The sequence below is a fragment of the Prionailurus viverrinus genome, chromosome C2, assembly GCF_022837055.1.
Source record: "Prionailurus viverrinus isolate Anna chromosome C2, UM_Priviv_1.0, whole genome shotgun sequence".
Lineage (NCBI taxonomy): Eukaryota > Metazoa > Chordata > Mammalia > Carnivora > Felidae > Prionailurus > Prionailurus viverrinus.
This window is the reverse complement of record NC_062569.1, coordinates 125,204,804-125,223,468: the sequence shown is the minus strand read 5'-3', so window position 1 is coordinate 125,223,468 and position 18,665 is coordinate 125,204,804. Positions and strand designations below refer to the sequence as shown.

At 35.1% G+C, this 18,665-nt stretch overlaps 1 protein-coding gene across 1 annotated transcript in view; it reads right to left on the bottom strand.

Annotated features, from left to right (window-relative positions):
* Positions 1 to 3,092: 3,092 nt before the first annotated feature.
* The window catches only part of GBE1 (1,4-alpha-glucan branching enzyme 1), a 266,770-nt gene continuing 251,197 nt past the window's right edge, over positions 3,093 to 18,665 (bottom strand). Inside the window, exons 15-16 of the mRNA XM_047875374.1 lie at positions 11,591 to 11,708; positions 3,093 to 3,866 (exon numbers count right to left, since the gene is read on the bottom strand). Coding sequence (XP_047731330.1) covers positions 3,810 to 3,866; positions 11,591 to 11,708 — 175 coding nt within the window. The 3' untranslated portion in view covers positions 3,093 to 3,809. The remainder of the gene's footprint in view (positions 3,867 to 11,590; positions 11,709 to 18,665) is intronic.

Below are 18,665 nucleotides of genomic sequence, written 5' to 3'. Positions count from 1 at the left end.
GAGAGACAAAAAAAAAAAAAATACTTACAGCTACTGTATCTTAATTTCTCATACTACCAATTAAGAAATTCTGCCCTAAACTATGAATGTTTCTCTGCAATTCTCTACAAATCACCATTAATAAGATAATAGAGCAGAAAAATTAGTAGGGAGTTCATTTGATTCTTTTCCCCCCGAAGGCTGGCTTTAGTGGGAAAATTTATCTACATTTTAATTCTAACGCATCGTGAATGATAAATGAACTCTACTGCATAAAGGACATGACATTGGTATGCTTAGATTTCTATTTTCTTTCATCAAAACATTCTACCTAGCAAAGTTCATAGCTCAGTGCTTGTCTCTCTGAAAGGAATATATAGATGAATGAAACCCACGACTCTAAAGGACCCCCCGTTCAGGACATGACTCAAATAGGCAAAAAGAAATCATCTCAGAGGTGTGAGGCCAGGCAGAAAGCTGTGTTACCGTTTTGGTTTCTATAGGTATGTCTGCACTGGCTTGTTCTAAACAGGAAGAGCAACAGGAAACCTATTTTATGTTGCTTTCATCACCAGATCCAATGGCTGCAGAACCAGAGACAGTGAAAAGATATTTGCCCTGCAGCTGCAGCTGAACACGAGAGGAAAACATATTACCCTTCATCACTTCCCCCAGATCTGTCTGCGCTCTCTCCTGTATTATTTGAAGAATAGGCTCCTTATTCAGACAACCTCCTGTATGATCCCGAATAGCAATGGCTATAACCCTGATGGTTGACAAATGTTGAATTGATATTGCTAAGGGGAGTGCTCGAGTCAGAGGAAAAAATACGTGCATTCTTTCACTGTTGCCACAAGTCCATTTATTGTCACTGGTTATTTTTTGAACTTGAGGAACATGGTGGCTAAATCCCTCATTTTATGTTGGAGATGAATACATCAGTTAAGAACAGGGCAAAGTGAAAAACATCAAATGAACAGGAAAAAAAAATATGAAAGGAGCTGACCGTCAGAGTTCAAGTGTTATAAAGTGGGAAACATTCTAGGGAAAATGTTTAGAGTTCGAGTTTTGGTTATCAAAGACAGGTATTTTCTGAGTAAGCTAATATTAAAGGGTAAATATTAAGGGCTAATATTAAGGGGTAAATTATTTTCTGGGTAATAATTACTAACACTCATTAATATTAAAAAATGATGGAAAGAAATCTTTATGTTTTCTAGAACATCAAAGATTAGAAATGGTAAAAACACTTATTCTAAAATAGCCAACAAAGAGGACTCTTGGGGCACTTTGGTGGCTCAGTCGGTTAAGTGTGATGCTTGATTTTGGCTCAGGTCAAGATCTCACAGTTTCTGGGTTCAAGCCCCATGTCAGGCTCTGTGCTGACAGTGCAAGCCTGCTTGCGATTCTCTCTGACTCTCTCTCTCTCTGCGACTCCCTCCGACTCTCTCTCTCACAATAAATAAACTTATAAAAAAAAAAGGTACAGGACTGTCATTTTTTAATGCTTATTTATTTATTGTGTGTGTGTGAGAGAGAGCACACATGGGAGGGGCAGAGAGAGCTGAATTATTACCTGAGCTGAAATCAAGACTCGCTCAACAGACTGAGCAACCCAGGCACCCCCAAGGACTCTCATTTTGATGTGAGTGATAACCACATCAGAGAAGTAGACATTATCATAAGGCACACAGAGTAAAATTTTGCATCTCTCTGTTGTGATTGTTGAAAACGTTTAACCAATAAAAAGAAAGAACTTCTCACCTAATTATATAATGAGAATGTTATTGTTACAAAAATTGAGACCTAAAGTGAAATATGGTACATTACAATGTTCTAGAAAGACTGTCTATTCTGATAGGAAAAATTACAACAGCAAAAAGCAACAGCAAAAAACTACATTCTATGTTGGACTCTTAATATTTTGTTTGTGTGTATTTTTTATAATTTCTACAATATCCACTTATTGTTCTCTTTTTTTTTGGCGGGGGGAAACACTTGATAAAGGCAACTTATATTACACTGTTAAATTCAAAGTTTACACTGTAGAATCTAAATATCATATTACTAAGGTAAATCACTACAATGAAAACATAGCATTGTTATTATTCTGGTCTTTTTGACTTTGCCACAGAGGTCACGAGGGAAAGAAAATGGGTTTTAGATGTGAAGTAATTTCTGGTTATTTTTAAAGAGCTATGATAGAAAATTCCCATAACTCTTCATACATAAGAAATGAAAAAGAAATTATAAAGAAGAACACAAAGCATCATGGTTGTATGTTGTGCTGTTATCCATAACAGGTACAGTACACAAATCATGAAACTGTTAAGACGTTAATAACATTCCTGTAACAGGAAAAGAACCACAGAAGGCTTTCAGTAATGTTCCCTGGTATGTATCATCATTAATCGCATCACGGATTCTTTCAGGAAATCAAACTATTACTTTACTTTGAAGTTAAAGCAAACAACATGTTTCAGACCCAGATTCAAGGCTTTACTCAAAAAAAGTTGTAAGAAAGAAGGTTAATATATAATAGGTTTAGCTATAAAAGTCTCCTTCGCTAACCTTTTCCAGTACTGAATAAGTTTTTAATGGAAAGACATCCAAGTACTGCTCATTAGTCATGAACGATCAGGCTAAAAACATACAATAACAAAAAGAAGCCGTCACTATTAATGTATTAATGTAAAGGCGCAAGATAAGACCTTTAAAAAACGTGAGATACTTTGTCTTATAAATGCATCATAATTTCTCAGTTATGAATGAATTATGTATCAATGATTTTAGACTTGTGTCCTACTATTTAATGAATTGAGTGGCGATTTCATGATTGAGTGTTCCGCTTAGTTTGAGATAGTTAATTCAGCTTCAAAAAGTGTTCAGGTTTACAGCTGGAGAGTAGCCTGGATATCTGAGTTAGTTAGTATAATTTCACATTACAAAATAGTACCTAAAGACAAATATTATTACCTCCCATCCCCCATGCCTGGATGATTGTGCACATGTGCATATATGTGGGGAAGGTATCAGAGTTAAGCTAAGGCATTTTAACATTCGTCCTAAATTAATCTTCACAACAGTACAGCAAAATAAACATTAGCAAAGGCAATTTTGCAATTTTTAGTTTTATTGATCTAAAGTAAAAGATATTTTGTGAATTGTTACAATTACTATTTCAGGCCTTCAGAAAGACTGAAATATTAGCATCCACAAAGATACTAAGTGAAGCAGAGATCATGAGATAAAACTTATGCAAAATGAAGCATGGATGAGTTTATAGATAAAGAATTTTATGTTATCTTTGATTCAATTCTTAATGTTATATTATTACTACATATTTATTACAGTATTCCTAAACACAATTTGAAAAAAAAAAACATAGTGACAATCTTGGCACTTTGTAATTTAAACCAAGAGATACTTAGAACAAATAAAGTCATCAAATATTCATCTTTAAAAAATACTGTATATATTCAACAGAAATAATCATACATGACACATGATTCAAATTTGAACTTTAAGTATCAAATATTGGCATGGAAAGTAAAGCTGTTTAAAGACATTACATATAATACTTCATTTGAGAATCCTAGCTGCTCAGATGCCTGGAAAATATAGTCTAGAATCCTTGAAATTGCAAAAATATTTCCCCCTCTCCTTCGATAAGTCTGACATTCATTTGCATAAACCAATATTAAATTTCAGACACCTGATGTTTCGTCTAGACAACTATATTTTGAAAGGCTTACACACTACAAGCTCTGTGACAATGAGAACAGGAAAACAAAGCACACATCTTCTGGTGAAGCTGAAACCACGTCTCTTCAATTGGGCATATCCACGTTCTGAAGGATGAGGCCCACTCGGTTCGGAATGTACACCTAAGTCAACACAATCGTGTCAGTGCAATGGAAAGAAATACTGAGCATGGTGACATTATATCAAAGGGATAAGATTCAGCCTCCCATTTGCTTCAAGTTACAGTTATCTCCAGTTATAGTCTGCAGGCGCCGGGGAGACAGCTCTACAGTTCCTCAGTCCTGGCAGCAACGTTGAGGCTCCTTTGAAGCAATCACCACTAGAGGGCTCCATACACTTTACAAAACCCACTGTTCCTCAGACGTAGGCAAAGAAAGGACACTGGCTGAGGTTGAGGCACTTACCTGGTGGTACGGGAAGGCTGCCCTAAGGTCACAATGTTATTCCATTCAGGTGAATAAAAGTAATATACAAAACACTGCTCTACACCAAGACACCGGTCTGTCATCCTGTTTTGCCTTCCATCATTTTAAGAACATATAAATGTAATATAAGGGATCCTAAAGGTTTTTAGGTCCCTCCCCAATTTAAACCAATCAAAATGCTTGCCACTGCATTTAAAATACAAAACACATCCTCTCCCTGCCTGCAGGGTCCTGACTCCCCTTCTGGCACAAATACAATACATCTTCCATCTCAGCTCAGTGTGACACTTGTCTCTTCTCCCCTCACACCAGGCTCCAGCCACAGGGGCCTTTTGGATCCTTAAACAGGTCACATCTTCCTTCCTTTGGGTCTCTCAGAACACTCTTTACCTTGCTAGTTCCATATCTCTTGCATCTGAAAAAATCCCAGCTCCATGGAGAGGTGTCCCTTGCGAACACTAGGTATGATACTTTTCCAACTTCATTATCTCTTACAGCTCCATGTATTGTGTGTGTGTGTGTGTGTGTGTGTGTGTGTGTGTGTGTGTGTATACACTTGTACAACCTTGGATGTGTTGCTTTTCCTCTCTGGGTCCCAGATTTCCCTTCTTTATGGTGAGGATGCAAACCAATAATGATAGCAGCTAACAGTTACTAAGTGCTTAATGGGTGCTGTGCATTATTCTACCTGTCTTTTAAGTACTTGCTCATTCACCCTTCACAATGACCCAAGGACACAGTACTATTATTATCTCCTTTTTGCACATGAGGAAATGGGAGGCACAGGGCAGTTAAATAATTTTCCCATCCTCACACACTTAGTAAGTGGCAGAGAAAAGAGCTGAATCCAGGTCCTCTGGTTAAAGGGCATTTTATTTCTTTCTGAACACTTAACACAATTTGTGATTTTGTTTTTCAAGTTTATGATCTGAACTCCCTACCAGACTATGAGCTTTACGAGGGCAGAGCCCTGTGTCTTCATATTTCTAGCTCTTAGTAAGGTGCCAGTAGACAAAGTAGTTGCCAAATGATGACTAAATAATGAATAATGAATAAAATAATAAATAAAAGTGGGACCAATATGTACATATATCATAAACTATTATTTAATATACTTCTATCTGAAATACTTTTAATAAAAATGAGAAGTGATCTGATGTGTATCTCTCTATGTGCTATTTTACATATAACATACTTACTGTTAACAAACAGTAAAAATAATATTACAGACTGCTGTTGTCATTGTGACAGTATCTCTCCATTTCCGACATTGTGAGTATTTTATTATTTCAGTCATTTTATCTTTAAGTGAAAGTCTGACTGATGGTTAAAAAAAAAGAAGAAAAAAAAAAACTTTTACAGTTTAGAATCAGAATGAAAGAGGCAAAGCAGAAATGGCATAAAGAAAAAAATAAATAAAAGAACAGAATAGCTGATTTTTACTGAACGAGACTATTGTATATCCAATATATCTCAACTCTGCGAATGAACACAATGTTTTCCCTTACAGTTTTTGTGATAACACAACTCTTAAAAAAAATCAGATATACCAGTATAGTTGGTTAGTTTTGAATAATAAAGATTAAAGCAGTTGTAAAATGATAGCATTTTAAGAAATGTATATTATGAATGCAATAACCAGAGAACAGTTTTTCTAATCTCCAATTAATAGTGATTTAGAAAATGATCACCATCATCTGAGAAAAATTTCACAAATGCTAACAGTCACTGACTGGCTCAATTTCTCACAGTTTGATTTGCTTCCAATACTTCCAAAAGATAAATATTATATCCTTGCAGTCATTAAGTGTAGGGAAACCCTTTACATCAATGCCATAATCTGTTTCCCTACAATTTTCCTATAATTTACAGGTTCAACCAATTCTCTCTCCAACTTTTATCAAAATAGGCATGAGTCAAGAGACACTTCTGCCCTTTCAAGGTTTGCCATATACTTACTCTATTACTCTGTGTGTGTAGTTTGGGGAATCATAGAAACTAGGTATAACTATCAGTGGGACAGCAGGTTAGAACACAAGGATTCTGAATTTTTCTAAGCATTTTAAAACTGAAGACCAATCTAAATTTTTCAGTAGCATCAAAGTTGGACAAAAGATTTTCAGTTCCCTTTACCTGAAAAACATTTCTCTGATATAAGATATGGGCTTCTATGCATATAAGAGGATTCTGATAAGTCCAAGTCTCTTGGGAAAGATGCAATGAATCAAGTCAGGCCTAAATAAATGCTGATAGGTCTCTGTCAGTGTGGCACAGTGATATATCAGGACAGGTCACATCAATCTCCTACTTGAATCCTACACAGTTTTGGTATCTGCTCTGTTTGGTGTATAACCTCATAGGTAATTTCATTAATAAAATGCAATGATAACTATAAGCCTATGATTTAGAAACAACCTTACTTTCTGTGATCTTTTGGCCTTTCAGCCACCCCCAATTTGAGAGTAAAACAAAAGGATGATAGAAGAAGTTCAAGGTTTGCAATACATGCACTGACTCCTGTTTTGGCATATAAGGGTTAAAAAATGCTCCAAGAACTCTTACTAAATGATGCTGGTCATTTTATGTAAGGAACTTTATGATGCCAATTCCAGTCACAGAGACCTCTTAACACTATCTGCTCAAAAACCTTCAGTTGATAATTGTATAGTGTCATTAACAGGAATATTATGTAATTATATTTTCCACGGCAGTGTTAATTACTACAATGTGTTTATGTTGCTCTAGAGTCCTTGCAGCACAGGCAACATGAGAGAATTTCCCCAAGCAAGTGATTTTTCTTAACTATGGCTATTTATGGAATTTTGAGTTTTCTTCTTTATTAGGGTTCTGAGTATGTAAATCAATTTTCTTAGTGGTTAGGAAATGACTACCAATTATACTAAAGGTTTAAGATAATCAGAAGTAATCCTTATGATGAGACAATTACAGACATGAACAGTTTGGGGGCTCTATAATTTAGTGGTAAGTATTGGCTCTGTAACTCTCATTTTATAATTTTAATTCTAAAAATAGTTTTGATTCATAGAGCAAGGGAAAAGAAATATGAACATAATTTAAGTAGGTTTATACATAAATGTTTACGTATATTTAAATATAAACAATTGATATTTAAGTACATGTATATAAAACTGTTTAGTAAGCACATCACAGATAATATATGCTGATTAACATATATGATGCTGTTTTAGCTATTAAGCCTTAAGGATTTTGTAGTTAGGATCATATTAAGAACATATGAGACAATGTAATGTATGGCCATGAATTTCATTTTTTCTAGCTATATTTATAGTCAACACCTCAGAAGAAATCAGACTGCCACAGTATAATCCAATTCATTTATTAAGAGAGGCAAAATGCATGCTAACCTACCCAGTTACTTTAACTACCTTAGTGATTTAATCACTATGCCAACCACTAACATGGCCAAAAAAACCCCCAAAAAACAAAAAACACCCCAAAACCCCACAATGGAGCACACAATAATCTACTATATTATGTCATCCAGGCAAAAGTATTATGTTCTTCTAGGATCACAACTGAGCTGCAAAAAGTAATTATATATTTTTGAAAACAGGGTGTCAAAATTAGAATCACAAAATCTTAAAATAATTTTAAATAAAAAAAAGTTTAAAGATTTTCAATATTTACAGCTGAGGAAAAATAAAAGGTACATCTATGCCGAATTCCCTATTTTAACCAAAAGTCTACGTTTGAATTTCCAAATTTAGAATGAGAATAAATAGACTACTTCTTAATAATAAGGAGCCTAACTGGCAAAGTAATAAATGCGAAAACTATTGCCTTACTCAAATTCACCCTTGAGACTACCTGAGTTACTGTAAAGGAAACTAATTCATTTTTGATTCAATAATCTGTTCTTCCATTTGTACCACGGAATTTGAATTTATGAACCAGAGAAGAGCAAGCAAGCCTCCCTGCTCCCACCACACTGGCTGACATATAAGTAACATCTGAACTCATATAGGTTCCTATATTAGAAACCAAAATACGGAGAAATGATTGTGCTAAAATGGAGTTTCCCAATAATTGTCAGTAAAGCAAATAGAGAAACTCTGCCCTATCACTTCTTGGCATTTGTGAATGCTCTGATCTTAGCAGATATGTTTCAATGGTAGTACACACACGATTCTCCTCCGGCTTCACAGTTTCAACTGATGGAGTAGATACAGAAGACGCGGGAATATGGTACCTGCTAATGCTGCAGCATGTATGGCTATTTTAAGATTCCTTCAAGCTCTATTTGTTACTGTCTTTGAAAACAGATTTGACACTTATTCAGCAGATCCTTTGGATGACTGAGTTTGCAAATTAAGCTTTAGTAAATAAATACTGTGTAGTTGTTGTGATGGACAGAAGTTTCATGGAGAAGGAAAGAAGCCTTCTCTTCTGCCCTTTATTCAAGGCATGTGGGAGGCAGAAGTGATCTCTCACTGGTGGTGGAATGAGACCTGTAGTGCCCACAGTCATGTTCAAGAAACCTGACTGGATCCCAGTACCTATGAACCAGTTTAATAAGGAATTCCATTATAATGAGGCATTCTTAGAATAGGTTTGTCTTTTAATGCATTCCTCCCCCCCACCCCCACCCCGGCTCTTCAAAGGATAACTCTGGCATGAAGGAACATGTTTTTACTGGATTTTCTAGTCTATTTGGGCTGCTTTATTCTTATATTAAAGCCAGTGTTGTTGAATTCATCTGCACCCTAAAGACATTTAAATGAGTGTTTCCTGAAGCACCGGTAGTCATTGAAAACAAGATGCTGCTGCTGCAAAGACAGAGCTAATCTTTACCTTTTTGACAGAGTTGGAGAATTCTGATATGGGCAGTGGTTAAGCTACGTTCTCACGTGCTTATGTGGGGCTTATGTGATACTTTCCACTCCGCCTGCTAATTTAGAACTGCACACATCTTATTTGGAAGATAAATTCAATTAGTACATGCAAAATAATCTCCTGACTTTTGCTGCCACTGGTTAGTTGGCTTGTTTTAATTATGACAGGATACTTTTGCTCTTACAAAATTGAAAGGATGGCAAGATATTTTCTGCCCATTCTCAAAGATTAGGAGTCCTTGCCTAAGACTATAATTTCCTCCAAATTGGGAGAAGGTCTTATTAACTGCGTGTCCTCAAAGCATCTAGTAACTTGATGTGCTTAAAATACACACAAAGGTAACTGAAGAGCCCTGACAATAATAATCTAAAAATACATGTGCGATAGCATTTTGCAGTTTCTAAAAACCCTGGCCACGGTAATGAATGAGTTTATGCCTCCTAAGAATCTCTTGCTGTAGGGAGGATACCATTACTAATTCTCATTACACAGATGAGGGAAAATGCAGCACAGAGAAGGTTAAATTACTCAAGGTCTCACAGCTAGGAAATGGCAGACAGGGGGCTTGATCCCCAGTTCTCTGCTGAAACATTGTGGTTTTTTCAATGTGTTACCAGGCCTCTCTCCCCGATAGAACCTCCATTGGATACATTTAGGTAACCAACTGCATACATTTTGAATTACTGAATTCAAAATTTTAGAATGTTTGCTACATACAAATTTTGCCTGAACTTTTCAAATTCCTTTCAGTCTGGTTTGATTGGTTCAAGTTCAGCGTTGTTGCAGTCAGTTGCTGCTTCTCCATGATTCCTCTTTGCAAGCTGAATGATCTTCCCTAATCCCTCAGGGGCCTTTAATTCTTTCGGTTACTGCAGAACTTTAAGATAATTTTACAAATTTATTTCAGAACCTTATTTTTTATCAGTCTTTACATGGCAAAACTTAATGTTCTGAAAAACTACAATAATTTTTCTTTGTGGAAAGAATCTGATAGTATCATTAAGCCCTCCCTCTTAAAAATGCATATGTATCTATACTTGTATCTAAAAAGTATCACCACCATCATTGCATACTGTTAGTGTAACACTCAAGTCGCCTGTGGCCATTGAATTTTCCTCAGAGTTAATAATCCACAGCTCAATCTTGCTCATTTCTGCTCTGCTCATTTATTTATGGCACTGTCTTTGACAAGCCAGTTCGGCATATAATATGGTGACTTACCAAGTGACATACTTGCACAACTTTAAGAGGTGGGAATATAGTAGAAAAATGAAGGAATTAGGGGTTCCTTATGAATTCTCCTTTTTGACTTATACCTAAATTTTTGAAAAAACAAGAGAATTTAACAGCTATGATAACACTGTCTATACTTTTGTTAGATATATCCTGGCTTCATAAAAGTGAAACAAATCTTAATCTAAGACCTCTCATGGTAAAAAAAAATTGCAGATTTGAGCCAGAGACAGAGAGAGCGAGGAAGAGAAAGAGGACAAGAGGGTGAGAGAAAGCAAGAATGAGTTAGAGCTAGCAAAAGCATGAGAGGGAGAGAGGAGGGAGGTATATGACTGGTCAGGAAAAGGAAAAAACAAAACAAAACAACATAATGTAGATGTATGGACTTGAGCTTACTACCTGGACACAAAGTAGACAAAGAATTCTTCTTCCAAATCTGGAGAGTTTCTAAATTCTACATTTTTAAAAGAATCTAAACCTAGTAATTTGAAGCAATATTCTTTCAGGTGTTAACAACACAAAGTAAAAATGAGTTATATAATTTAATGTTTTCCTCAGTAATATGAAGAAATAAGAAAATCTTATAATTAGAATGAATTCAGTCTTTAATTGACTACAGGGAAGAAAAAGATATTTTTTTTTATTTACCCTTTTAAGGTGTTTTAAATTACACTTCATTAGACAGTCAATAATGGAGAATCCTGCTTGATGCAAAATATTACACAGAAAGCAAAAACAGAAGGGAAGTAAACTCTTGTATAAAAATAGAAAAAAAATGCCTTCCCCTTATGTTTTGAGAAACATTTTTAATCCTATTAATAAACAAACTTCCCCAATTGTCCACCAAATACCTCCTGCTATTATTTTCCAAAACTGAATTCAGCTCAGTACCACATACACTGCCTCTGAATATTTCAACTCACTTCTTCTCTATCATCCCTGACCCCATTTCTTTTGTTTGTTTGTTTGTTTGCTTTTGTTTTCTCTTTTAGCAGGTCAAAGACTTGTTGTTTCTTTGGATAAAAACATCACCTTAAAAATAAAGGGTTGGGGCACCTGGGTGGCTCAGTTGGTTAAGCGTCTGACTTCAGTTCAGGTCACGATCTCATGCACACGGTTTGTGGGTTCGAGCCCCTCGTCGGGTTCTGGGATGACAGCTGGGAGCCTGGAGCCTGCTTTGGATTGTGTCTCCCTCCCTCTCTGCCCCTCCCCCATACACACACACACTCTCTCTCTCAAAAATAAATAAACATTAAAAAAAAATAAATGGTAAAATTGAAATGCAATGAAAAGATCTTAAAAAGCTTACTTACCAAAAGAGAACAGGGACGTTCATTATGTTTAAAAGGTTGAGAGAAAAACTCGGTACTATGGTCCAGTCTCTGGTGCCCTCCATACTCTGCTGCATCTGTATCTAGCACAATTCTGAATGTAAAGCTTTTAAGGAATCACAATGGTTCAGTGGTTAAATGAGACATTATAAAACACGTTCTGAGACGGCAATTTAAAAGCGAGTATTCTGAACACTGTTAAATCATGATGTGTGTTATATACGCGCTTCTTTTCTCATATTTCAGAGATTCTTATGTTTGAAAGGGGCGCTGGAGACTATCTGGTCCACACACCCATGTGATCCTTGCTATCCTAGCACAGCTTATCACATGATCATCCAGCCTGGGACACACTATACATCTTAACAGAGAATCTACTTTTCTCTTAATGTGACCTATTCTATTCATTAGGAATTCACCTCTTTAGTAAGTGGAGATTTTTGACTCCTTGGGACTTTTCAATCCAGAAAAGCCATAGAGAACAGATTCAAAATGCAGTAACCTTTCAAGTATTTAATAATAGTTATGCTATCTCCATGTATCCTCTGCATCTATTGCTAAATACATACTAAATACAATCTCAGAACCTTTAATACTTCCTCATTTGATATGTGTTTTTATGCATTCTCCGTCTCTGAATTCATTCCAGTTCTAGATCCTGGTTATCGAAGTGAGGAACACAAAAGTGAACCAAGTGTCCACATGTGTCTGAAGATGCAGAACTAAGCAGGCCTCCTGTGCACACACAGGATCTCGTAAACATACTCCCCGCCCATGCTACAGGTACATTCATGTTGCCATCCTGTGTTCTGCTCCAGTGTAACATCCGATTTTTCATGCTGAGCTATTAGATATGTTTCATTATTGTCTTTGCAACAAAGTAAAAGCTACGGCTATTATGTTCAAATTTATGATCAGATTTTCATTAAAAAGTATCACACTGGGGTGCCTCAGTGGCTCAGTCTGTTGAGCGTCAGGCTTTGGCTCAAGTCATGACCTCATGGTTTGTGACTCTGAGCCCCGCATCGGACTCTGTGCTGTCATGCAAAGCCTGCTTCAGATCCTCTGTCCCCCTCTCTGACTGCCTCTCCCCTGCTTATGCTCTTTCTCTCTCAAAAACAAATAAAAAAAACATTTTAAAAATATATCACATTAAAAGTATGTGTGGGTGACAAACAATGACCATAATTTCTTGCTTCGGGAACCTCTGTCTGGGTAAGAGATGCGAAAGAATTCACTAAAGGAACTGTTGCTGGGAGGGGTGGCTGCATTTCATTCAATCTAGGTCAGCCTGCTCTGACTCAAATTCAAACTGATAATCAGATTATTGGCATTTAATGAGAGAGGAACAGAGAAAGAACAATTGGTTGAGATTCAAAAGATGACAATTGGGCACAGGCACATTCTAAAGTCACTCAGTACAGCTGAAAATGACTTGAGCACACCACATCACTTAATGGCAAAACACAGCGAAATTAAATAACTGGAGACATTGTAAATAAATGGAGCCTTGTGGAATGAAAGGAACTATTAAATTTAAAGTTTAGCTTTTGCTCATCCTAGTTCATTAAATACTTTACAAATCCTCAAAAAACAAAAAGGAGAAGAAAAACAAGTACAACTTTAGAGAATAACGTCCTAGAATACTTTAAAAACTTTTGTAATAGAGTATCAATTATTAGATTACTAGTTAAAATTACATTATTATTGGTAGTAGTGTCTGTAGACAGAAAGTATCTTACCAAAAGCAGGGGTTCCCATTGAGTGGGCTGATATTCACTGGTAGCTGTGTTATTATAAGGATCTCATTGAATGAGTAATTATGTTACTAGAAGGGACTGGGGATCTATATTTGCTTCAGACATTGTCTGAAGACTACATTATATTATTACATACATCTGATACTGTATTTCAAATAATATGTATTTTTTGATTAATAAAATGCAGATGCACTTAAAAAGTCATAGGACTTAGAGTAAGGTTTTGCTTATATATATTTTTTTCAATCAAGGATGCTGAAAGAACAATTGTTATAAAATAATCCATTTCTTTTTGACATTGAAAGGGATCATCACAGTTAAAATGGCTGGAATCTACTCACTTAATATATATAATTTGTAGCTATAAAGCAAAAGCTTACAAAAGCCATAATACAACTTTCAAAACATCAGTTTGGACCTGTTTCTCTGATCTATAATTTAAAGGTAACATTCTGCTGTGGCCACTTTTGGAATTACCCAGCCCTGTGTCCATATTACTCAGGGAATACAATAATGTCCTTTGGGAAAGCAACCCTTAAACTCCAGAAATGACAATAATTTAAAACACTAGATTAAAAGTAATAATTGTGGAAGAGTCTTAGAATTGTGAATTACTACCCACATACTATTCAAGAATTAAGAAACCCATCTTTTAAGGATGGTGCTTAGAAGGACAACAAACAAAAGCAGTTATTTGAGCAACTGGGTTGATTGACTCTTGTGCTCTCACTTAGGCATCTCCATACTCCTTCTTCCTCACATGCACATGCATATGCACACACACATGCACAAACACATGTGACAGGGCACTCATACAGCACCAGTATCCCTGCAAACCCCCGTCATCCACTAAAGAACATCTCTCTGAAAACATAACTCAGAGCCAATGTACACTTATTTAAAATTATTTTTTAAATATGGCTTCCAATTCCAAATCCACAGGATACTCTCAGCAGGCCTTCTTTCATTCATAGCTACCTCCCAACACTGAACAGAATATCTTTTCATAAAAGCTTCTCAATACATCTTTGAAACATTCAGGACAATTCTGATTCACCAAAAAAGGCCAAATTACATATCTTATATTTTTGTATTAAAGGAAAGTAGAATAAGTTCTCTTTACTCTCCCACCAACTTACTGGATACACACAATGTATAAGGCACTGTGCATGATAAAAAAATGACTAAGATATAGTCTTAGTTTACACACAACTTGCAGCCTGGAAGGAGAGATGATACGTGCACATGAAATGTCTATGAATAAAGCAGAAAGCAATATGCAATGAGAAGTAGAGCCAAGGAGGAAAGGTAGGATTGATTGTCTGTCTATAATGGGTTTTGAAAGCCGGGCTAGGCTGTTAAGATTCAGTTTGGTAATTAAGTATGAGAATGTTGAAGCCTGATGAGAAAGAGTTTGACAATTAAGAGAATTAACCTAGAGGTCAGGGTAGAATAAGACGGACAAAGGAAAGACCAGGTCAGAGAGAACACTCAGGAGTCTTACAAGGGTCCAACAATAGTAGTATGGTTAAACCTGGAGAGAAGGAATGGAGAGGCATAGATATATCAATGAGATTTTGGATGGAAAAGTAAGGACACTGATGCACAATTTGGGGAGACAAAAGTAGAAGGGGAGAATGTGTGTGTCCAGAAACATGCCACCAGTTTAGTAGCAGAGCTGGGATGAATACACCAGTCGAATGTAATCTAATTACCTTACTGTCTACATGGGGGCGTCTATTTTATACAGAGAAGCAGGCAGAATCAATTTGTAAACTGTTTCTTGTTTAATTCTAAAGGTGAGATTCTAAGGATAAAGTGACCAGAATGAATAGGATATGAGTGGAATAAAAATTTAAAAAGCAGATAAAGTGATATTCATCGAAATGATTAGTCTAATTCAATTTAAAAGATTGATGTTAAAAGACTGAATTCTTAACATTCCTTATGGTGTCTGAATACCTGACATTAATTGTATTTGTTCTAGATCCATCTTTATTCATTAGGTTCATTCAGTCATTTTATTGGTGAATACAAAATATTGGACCGAAAACTTTACCTTGCTCAATTTGGCAAATTATAGTAGGAAAAAAAAATGATAGAATGATGGAATTATTTTATGAAGATTTTTCTAAAAAAGAGATCAAATAGGTCCCTATCCATTTGAATGTCATTTAAAAATATTATGATTTTTTCTTATTTTAAATTCAATAGCTTCCTAAGTATTTGATGTATCTATCAATAGGTTGACATAGATAAGTTTTAAGCTTTATTGTATAATCTATGTCCTTAAATTTGAACCAAGAAAGAGCCATGTTCTGGAGACCTGTACTAATAAGATTAAAGAAGAGTGAGGGCATGAAGACTCTTAAATTCAATGGCTCTTCAAATACTTCAAAAGCTGCTGTGTTTGCTCAGCCACTTGATAAAGTGTCTGTTCAAAGTATAAGGATTTTGATGTAAGAAGTACTATCATTTATATCATTCTGTACTAAACTCACTTCACTCCTGCTGATGAAGCTAAGGAAATTTATGGTAAGGTACAACCCCCAAGGTTTCAAATTGAGCAACAATGAAAGGGGCTCTCCAGTCACTAGATGACCATAAAAATGGCAAAGATGGTAAGTTACCATATATCTTTACATCTAAGCCATCATCAATTTTAAGATGAATCATTTTATATATCCCCAATAAAGAGAGAGAAAAAAATCACTACCATGGCATTTATTGTAGGACATACCCCAATGGAAGACATGCTAAAATGTGGGAAAAAATGCACCCCTTAGAATACATGCATTTATTATGTTATTTTCAGATCTGATTCTTTAATCAACCCACCCACATTATTACAGCTGCAATAACTTCTGGGAGCTCAATGATCCCAGGAGAGAGAATCTACGTCAAAGGCAGGAAACATCCTGTAAGAAATTTAAGGAATTGTGAACAAACATCTGGTAGAGTAAGAACAGGTGCTGGAAAGCAAAGACAAGTTTATATTTTTAACAGCCTAAAAATAACTACCAGCACAGGACTTGGCACAGTGTTCTAACAGAGTCCTCCCATTTTTATGTTTCATGAATTTAATTTTTTTATTGCCAGCTACATTCCACAAAATCTTCAGTTACACCTGTTGACCATCTTAAATAGACGTCCCTTTATTTTATAAATATTGCTAAATTGAGCCGAGGCAATACTCTGGGTCATACATTACAACTTTTATTTACTCTCTCTGGTCTTGTTCCAAATACAAAACTAGCAAAGACTTGTGATGTGTAGTTATGTATATTATTAATCTGTGTGTGTGTTAATGTGAGGTGTGTGTGTGTGTGTGATTTAGGCAGTCCCACAATTAATTCTGTGACCTTAAATATATATTAACTTAAAAATTCATTGTTGAAAAGGAATTTTGGTATTTTAATTATTTTTTCAAAACTATTTTATGGCAATGTGGCATTTATGACTACATTACTTTTGATGGAAAATACCCATTTAATTTTTTTTCTTTTCTTTAGTTTAAAAATCCCCAAAGATTATATTTCTAAAACAAAATTAAAACAGGGAGAAATGTGAAATACATAAAGGAATTTACTATTGAATATAACCAAAGTATATTTTAAGATATAATAAATGCCACAACACAGCATCTCTCTAAGGTAACCATCTTTTTTTGTTTAACTCTAATTAGTTCATATTAAAGTTTTGGTATCTGTAAAAAGCACCATCTTCATGCATGAGCTACACATAAGCATTCAAGTTTGTGAGCACTGTCTTCATTAAAAGTTTAAATGACAACCACATGTTTTAATTAAGTACAAAATATATTTCTAGTATATTTTAGGATGTGCTCATTTCATCAACAATAGGTTTCTGCAATTAACTACAATTCCTTCAAGTGTACTTCCTTGGCTGTAAAATTTTTAGAAACTGTATAATGCAGAATAGCAAATAAAACAAACTCAAAGGATGAGGGGCTCAAATACGATCTACCATATTAATTAATGGAGTGCTATGCTTTTTGAGATAAATTTTCATGCAAATTATTAGTTTATTCTTCAGCATGCATGCTTATAATGACACACATCAGTAAATAGCAAATTGAATGATAATACCAAGTATTGTGTGTCACATATTTCTCTATGCAAACAGGAAAATTATTCTAAATACTTTACAAAATACTTCGACTGACCTAACTAGGAACTTTTTATTTGTCTTAGAAGATTATATAACTTGAAATAAAAAGTGTCATTGTTTCTCAATAACTCAAGATAGAATAATAATGAAAAAATATGCCCACAGTTAAAGTCAAATAATGAAAAAAAATATGCCCATACTTCTAGCCTAACCATCCTGTAAAATTGTTGCTTTTTGTCTGTGACATTAAGGATTACCCAAAGAACTTGTAAATTCAATTATTTGATGAAGCAATAGCAATTATTTAGAATTGAAAAAGAAAAAAATAAGATTTTTATTCACCTTATAACCACATACTTTGTCATCTAAATGAGTTTTGACCATGCAGATTCAACATTTTTTACAAACACATTGTGCTTTTGAACTCAAAATAATTTTGACTTAGGCTATAAAGAAACACCTTTTCCCAAACTTACTTAATACAGCCTTCAATGGAATCCAATGAAATATACATAAATGGAAAAGATAATTGGAAACTTCAAAGTCCCTGAAAAATAATGACAATTATAAGCAGTAAGTAAGTGTCATCTGTGCTGCCTTGCAGACAGACTGGGATAGGAGAAATCATCCTTTAAGAGTAAAATATGGTGGGTTCATCCACATGCTTTGGGGACCAACAATTACTTTCGAATCCCAATTCTGGCAATTGCTAACTGTGTGCCTCTAAGAAAGTTACAGAACTTCCTAGAGGCTCAGTTTCTCATTGGTAAAACAGTGGTGCCATATCAGAGGCTGAGAAGATTCACTGAAACAATGTATAACCAGTGCTTAACATTGTGTCTAGTGTTGGGGAAGATTCTCAAATGATTAGCTGCTGTTTATATTATTATTACAGACCCTGGACCATTTAAACTGATGTCGTAACAGATGAAAAATGTAAAGAGGGTCTATTTATTCTCTTACTTTTTACACCCAGTTTGGCCTCTTCTTCCTTAATGACATTTACTTTCATGCCCTTACTCCCTTGACTGTGTTCTCACTAGAATTCTAACACTTTTCCTATTATATAGAAATGTAATATTAAGGATTAGTAAGACAGTACATCAATCTCTTTAAGAACTAGATACCTTTTTAAATTTTCAGGTTTTTAAAAATTTTTATAGGCT